At 51.5% G+C, this 6,359-nt stretch overlaps 4 protein-coding genes across 4 annotated transcripts; 2 read left to right on the top strand and 2 right to left on the bottom strand.

Moving 5' to 3' along the window:
- Window positions 1–417: 417 nt before the first annotated feature.
- On the bottom strand, window positions 418–1,863 carry METBIDRAFT_13600 (metallodipeptidase; the record flags this gene model as incomplete). The annotated part of the gene is made up of 1 exon (XM_018854396.1): window positions 418–1,863. The coding sequence occupies one exon, from the start codon at window positions 1,861–1,863 to the stop codon at window positions 418–420; it is 1,446 nt and encodes a 481-aa protein (XP_018709833.1).
- A 401-nt stretch (window positions 1,864–2,264) lies between these two features.
- On the bottom strand, window positions 2,265–3,072 carry METBIDRAFT_221486 (uncharacterized protein). The gene has a single exon (XM_018855144.1). The coding sequence runs from the start codon at window positions 2,903–2,905 to the stop codon at window positions 2,387–2,389; it is 519 nt and encodes a 172-aa protein (XP_018709832.1). The 5' UTR covers window positions 2,906–3,072; the 3' UTR covers window positions 2,265–2,386.
- A 167-nt stretch (window positions 3,073–3,239) lies between these two features.
- On the top strand, window positions 3,240–5,081 carry METBIDRAFT_13599 (uncharacterized protein; the record flags this gene model as incomplete). Its single annotated transcript, XM_018854395.1, has 1 exon — window positions 3,240–5,081. The coding sequence occupies one exon, from the start codon at window positions 3,240–3,242 to the stop codon at window positions 5,079–5,081; it is 1,842 nt and encodes a 613-aa protein (XP_018709831.1).
- A 316-nt stretch (window positions 5,082–5,397) lies between these two features.
- METBIDRAFT_46856 (nucleotidase) lies at window positions 5,398–6,231 on the top strand (the record flags this gene model as incomplete). Its single annotated transcript, XM_018858091.1, has 1 exon — window positions 5,398–6,231. The coding sequence occupies one exon, from the start codon at window positions 5,398–5,400 to the stop codon at window positions 6,229–6,231; it is 834 nt and encodes a 277-aa protein (XP_018709830.1).
- Window positions 6,232–6,359: the final 128 nt, after the last annotated feature.

Genomic DNA, 6,359 nt, shown 5'->3' with positions numbered 1-6,359 from the left:
CTTTCTGTAGAAATGTGCTTTCTGTAGAAATGTACTTTCTGTAGAAATGTGCTTTCTGTAGAAATGTACTTTCTGTAGAAATGTGCTTTCTGTAGAAATGTACTTTCTGTAGAAATGTGCTTTCTGTAGAAATGTACTTTCTGTAGAAATGTGCTTTCTGTAGAAATGTACTCCCTGTAGAAATGTACTCCCTGAGAAATGTACTCCCTTCAGAAATATACTCCTTTCAGAAATGTGCTCCCTGCAGAAATATTACTCCCTTCAGAATAGCGGGCTGCGGCTGGCGCCCAATGCCCGTGCCTTGGTGCTACGCGTCTTGCTATTTGCTGTACTATCGTATTGCGCTGGCCCGGCCCTCAGGCGGACCGGCGTCACCTATAAACCGCGGCACGGCGTGCCACGCCAGCAGCCCCGAGCTCAGCTTCGGCCGTAGTAGTGCAAGTAGCCGCCAAGCGTCTTGCATCCGTTGATGTAGTTGCTCACGTCCAATTTCTCGTTGATCGAGTGGGCGCCGTCGTCGCCTCTGCCCATGGGCAACAAGAGCACCTGGGTGCCGAGCTGCTGCTCGAAGGTCAAGGTGATGGGGATCGAGCCGCCCTCGCGGGTGAAGTCGGGCTTGACGTTCCACACGTGCTCGGTGGCCCTGGACGCGGCCGTGAACGACTCGTTGAACGGGTCCGACACCCAGTAGTCGCCGTCGTGGATCAACTCCACCGCCATGGTGTTCTTGGAGCCGATCTCCAGGAACACCTTGTTGACGTGGTCGAACACCAACTGGTCCAACTGCTTGCTCTCGATGTTCGGCACGGTCCGGATGGAGAACTTGCCCACGACCTTGGAGGGGATCACGGTCTTGGCCCCGGCGCCCGAGAACGCGCCCTCGACGCCGTGGATGGACAAGGAGGGGTATCTCCACCGGTGCTTCAAGATGTCCTTCTTGTTGCCGTGCAAGCCGGTCTCGGACCCGGCGGCGGCGTGCAACTCCTCGGGCGAGAAGTCGATGTCGTCGTACAAGGCGTCCTCCTTGTCGGTCAAAGGCGCCACCATGTCCATGACGCCGGGCACCAAGATCTTGCCGTTGGCGTCTACCAACCTGGACAACACCTGCACCAAGTCGGTCATGGGCTCGGCAATCACGCCGCCGAAGATGCCGGAGTGCAAGTCCGCGCCGGGGCCCTTGACCAGCACCTGGTAGTAGTTGCATCCGCGCAAGCCGTAGGTCAACACGGGCTTGGTGGTGCCGAGCCAGTAGTTGTCGGAGATGCACACGGTGTCGACCGTCTGGAAGTACGCCTTGGCCTCCTTCTCGATCAAGCCGTCCAACCCGAGCGAGCCGGACTCCTCCATGCCCTCGAAGCAGCACACCAAGTTGACAGGGAGCTCCCAGCCCAACTGGTTGTGGGCCTCGACCACGTTCAACCAGCCCAACACGGGGCCCTTGTCGTCCGTCAGCCCGCGCCCGTACAAGATGCCGGCGGCCGTGTCGTGGTGCAACGTGAAGGGGTCCGTGGCCCAGCCGTCTTCCTTGAGCGCAGGCTGCACGTCGTAGTGGCCGTACACCAACACGGTTTTCTTGGCCGCGTCGTTGCCGAAACGCGCCAACACAATGGGCGGCAACTGGAGGCTCTCGTCGGCCACGGGCGGCGGCTGCTTGCCCAAGTCGCGCAACTGGATGTCGGAAAAGCCCAACGACGTGAGCTCGCCCACCAAAAACGCGGCCATGTCCACCACCCGGGGCCGGAGCGCCTCGTCCGAGCTGACGGAGGGGATGGCAATGGCCTTGGCCAACCTGTCAATGAACTGGGGCTTCAACTCGTCGATCTTGGCGAACAAGGGCTCCAATGCAAGCTTCTCGAAAGACATGTCTGTGTGTGGAGGGGCAGAATGCACGGAGGAAAGCAGGTGGAGGTATAGGGAGGGAGAAAAAAGATGTGGCTCCGCGCTTGGGCCAGGGCCGCGGAGTGCCGCAGTGCCGCTTGGGGGCGCGGCCCCAGACAGCGCGGCGCCAACGGCCCCAGACAGCGCGGCCCCAGCCAAATGCGGCCCCAGCCAAATGCGGCGGATGGGCACGGCTGGCTGCGCTTGTATGCCACTTGGTCTGCATTTCGGTGTCCTGGGGACAGTGCTGCAGTGTGCCGGCATCCACTTGGCCGGGGCGTTAGGCGAGGTTCGTCTCGAGGGGCGTTTGACGGCACCCTGTGGTGGGTTTTATTGGCCCCGGCACCGATGCCCGGGCGGCGCGGCAATATGTCCTGGGCCAGTGCCGCACGGGGCCACCCGGCCACCAGACGAAGCAGCGGCCGGATTCGTGACTGGGTCCGGGAGGCGCTTGTCAAATATGTGCGCCCGGCGCATGGCATGGCGGCTGCCCAAGCCCACGTGTGTTTTAGCAAATTTTCCCGATAGCCGCTGGCTTGCGTGGCTTGCGTGGCTTGCTAATATTGCTCCACGATGGGTAATAACCACTGTGCGCGTTCCTCCAGCACTGGGCCCCAGTGAGGAGAGAAGGGCGCGAGGACTCGCCTCGCAGTATACTGCACGACAAACAGACGCCGGCTCGTGGTGACGGGGTGACAACGCCCCTGGGAACGCATGTGTGGATTGGGTTGTGGGCTGCGTTGCAACATTTGTGAAAATGTTTCTTTTTTTTAAATGCTTGCAGATATCTCTCTGGCCGATTGGCTGGGGAACCCGTTCGATTGGCTGGGATATCTGTTCGATTGGATGTGATATCTGTTTCGTTGGATGTGATATCTGTTCGATTGGATGCCGTGTCCGTTCGGTTGCCCGTAATATCCATCCGATTGTATGTGATGTCCGCTAGATTGTTTGTGATATCCGTTCGACTGGCCATAATATCCGTTCGATTGCCCGTGATATCCGTTCGATTGGCCGTTATATCCATCCGATTGGCTGGGACATCCGTTTGTTTGAGGGCTGGTTATCGACCTTTTCACTGGCCACGAATACCTTTGTCTTATGCTCGGGGCTATATTTCATTGAAATACTCCTGCTAGATCGCTTGTAGATATGCACTTCGCACGATTGGTACATCCATCTGTTCGACTGCTTGTGTTCATCAGTTTTTCCTTTCAATTTGGGTATGGGGCTTTTCGATAAAAAGATTCGCTCGATCGCCGTGGCTCGATTTGTGACATTTCTGGCGGATATGCAGTGGTCTGGCAAAATTGCTTGGGCCTTGTAGTGGCCTTCGTGCTCGCGGAACGCAGGCCTCAGATATGCCCTTCGTCGTTCTTAGGGCCAGTCTCACGCGAATCACCGGCCTCACATTCGAAAGCCACACCCAAAACCACCTTGCTCCGATCGTGCAGAATGCCATGTCCGACGAGTTCACCAGTTCTTCTGACGATGGCGACGCTTTCATCGATCACTTCTTCCAAGAACTCGGCTCCCCGGTGAAGACAAGAAAATCAGCCACTCCTGCAGTGGAGTCAGATTCTTGCCAACTCCCGGATCATTCCCAACTCCCAAATCATCCCCAACGCCCAGACATCGCTACCAGCTACCAAGGCATTGTGTCCGATGCACCAAGACATGTGCAGAGTTTCAAAAAAAATGCACCTGAGGCCGCTGCAAACTTCTCTTTGGAAATCCCCAGCATCTTCCTCACCGAGGGAGAGAGAAACAGGCGGATCCTACGCCAGGCCCGGGAAATCTCAAAGACTTTGTCCGAGGAGGATGAAAAAAACAGAGCCAGGCTTGCGGCGCTAAATGCTGAAAAAGACAAGATCATCCAGGAGCTAAATGACAATGGCTCGGCCTTCCTCTACAGCTGGAGAACAGACTCCAAGATCATCGAGGACTATGTGCATAAAAGTCTTTCCCAGGACTACTCCATGATCACGCGGCGTCAGTTCTATTTTTTTGACGATGTGGAAAAGCCTCGATTCGACGACAGATACATCCCCAGCTCTCCATCTTTGCGTGTGGCTTTGAAATATTGCCTGGGGAGTCCGGATCTATTCTTGAAAAACCTTCGAGCGTCTCGGATCAAACTCTCTTCGTTCTTGGCCGCCAGTCTAGTTTCCGTCAATGACTTGAATTCATTGGCCCATGTTGAAAGGGTTTTTCGCCACGCCTACACCGAGATGAGTCATCTGGATAATCTGGAGTCTTTAGATGAAACTTTCACACTGCCCAATTCATGGGAAGAGCCTAGCTTTCTTGATTTGATGCAAGCTATTGGAACAAGACTGGCAAAGACATCAGCGTCGCCTCCGATTGAACTAAAGCTTGTGCATTATAACAACCATCAGGAGTTGCTTCTCTTGAGACTAAGCATCATCTTTCATTTCTTTGTCCCTCGTTTAAAGTCCAAAGAGGAACAAATTCTTTTGCTCATATTTTTCCACTTGTCTGGTTCGGACTTTAACCTCAACAAGATGTGGAAGGAAAATTTGATAAACATATTTATCGCTCCAATATTCGATATCATCGTTAATGAGTGGTCCCGCGGACACGGCTTGGAGTCACTTGTTGAGGAAGCGCACCGGATTTTTACCCGAACCGTACCAACGCTTTACGGAGAAGTAGAGACACAGTTGCAAAAAGCTTTTGAAATTCATTTCAACATGCTTGTTAACTTGCTCCGTCTGTCCTCTTCCCATCAGAACTCAATACTTGTTGCAAAAAAACTTATTTTCAAATTTCTTGACGTGAAACCCACAGGCGACGAATTGTCCCGGTTGGCGGGGGTGATTGAAAGAATTGGCAAGCTAGGACATGTGTCAACACAGCATATCGTGTCAAAATATAGAAATGACGTGCACAAAAACTTTTTCAGAGTGCATCTTGTTGCCGAGCTACTCAATGTCCATATCCTAGATGAGGCTCTCCAAGACGGCCAGGGTTTACTTGTATGCTATGAAAAATTGATTGACTGCAAAGACTCATACCAGCGGATCATTGGTCAATTGACGTTTCTGTCGGAAGAAGACAGTCGTGAAAAAAGCCGCATCTCACTTATCATAAGTGATACATACCATTTGTTGGACTACATCGTGAATGTGTTGGGAATGAGTGGCATATTGCCCAACCGAGACTTCTTTTACGATAAATAAACATCAGGCGCCAGTGCAACAAACGAAGGTGAAGGCAATTATGGCTCTCATTTTCCTTCCCTAACTATAGGAGTTTGCTGCACAGCAATTTCTGAGCGCACCATAGCCCCACGTTGAAGGACAGAATTCGCGGGTCATGCGCAGGACACTTGCGACACCACGTTTGTTAGATTGCATCTTGTATGCTGGCGATTAGTCAGTACTCTTCTTTTTCAGCAGCAATAATCTTACAGATCTCTAGAATCCTTCTTTGATCACTATAACCAGAAAACTTTTGGTTCGTGTACTTCAAGTTTATAAACCTTTACCCAGCACAATGTCTTCTTTGACGTACAACAATCCGGAATTGGAGGATGTTCTGTTTCCAGGTCACCAAGTGTATCTCAAGTACGGCGTGGGACCACTACCCGAGAATACTGGAAACAAGAAAATCTTTCTATTTGATATTGACAATTGCCTCTACGAAAGATCGACGAGGATCCATGACATGATGCAAGTGAAAATACACAAGTATTTCAAGGAAACGCTCCTTTTGAGCGATAAGGACGCACATGACCTACACCTCAATTACTACCGAACCTATGGTTTGGCTCTAGAGGGTCTTGTGCGTAACCACAAGGTTGACGCAATGGAGTATAATCTGAAAGTGGACGACGCGCTAGACTTAAAGCTGGTTTTGCACTTCAACCCAAATCTCAGAGAAATGCTAATGCAGATCAAAAATTCTGGCCAGTTTGACATGTTTTGGCTTGTCACCAATGCCTACAAGAACCACGCTTTGAGAGTCATTTCCTTCCTAGGAATTGGCGATCTTTTCGACGGATTGACTTACTGTGACTACTCACTGAACCCTATTGTGTGCAAACCAATGAAAGAATTTTACTACCACTGTTTGCGTACAATTGGTATCGACAGTAAGGACAACTCACAGACTTCTAGGTTGTACTTTGTTGATGACTCAGAGATTAATGTCAAAGCAGCTTACAACCTTGCTTTTGGCAGAGTGTTTCACTACGTGGAGATGGACGAGGAGTATGAGACTTTGAAACAAAAGGAAGATTTTGAGGAATATTACGGCCGCGGCGATAACAGTGACAAGGCCAAAATCCAAATCATCCGTCTGATTCTCGAGCTTCCAAAATACATATAGACATCGAGGAGATCTTATGTGTCGCCAAGTCAAGAAGCAACAGGGCACATAACAAAGATGCTGTTTATAGAACATCCTCAATATAATTTATCTACCTTCTTCAAAAGTATCTCCCCCAGATCTAGATC

The sequence above is a fragment of the Metschnikowia bicuspidata genome (assembly GCF_001664035.1).
Source record: "Metschnikowia bicuspidata var. bicuspidata NRRL YB-4993 chromosome Unknown METBIscaffold_7, whole genome shotgun sequence".
NCBI classification, from domain to species: domain Eukaryota; kingdom Fungi; phylum Ascomycota; class Pichiomycetes; order Serinales; family Metschnikowiaceae; genus Metschnikowia; species Metschnikowia bicuspidata.
The sequence above is the reverse complement of the archived record's forward strand: the minus strand, read 5'-3'. Positions and strand labels throughout refer to the sequence as shown.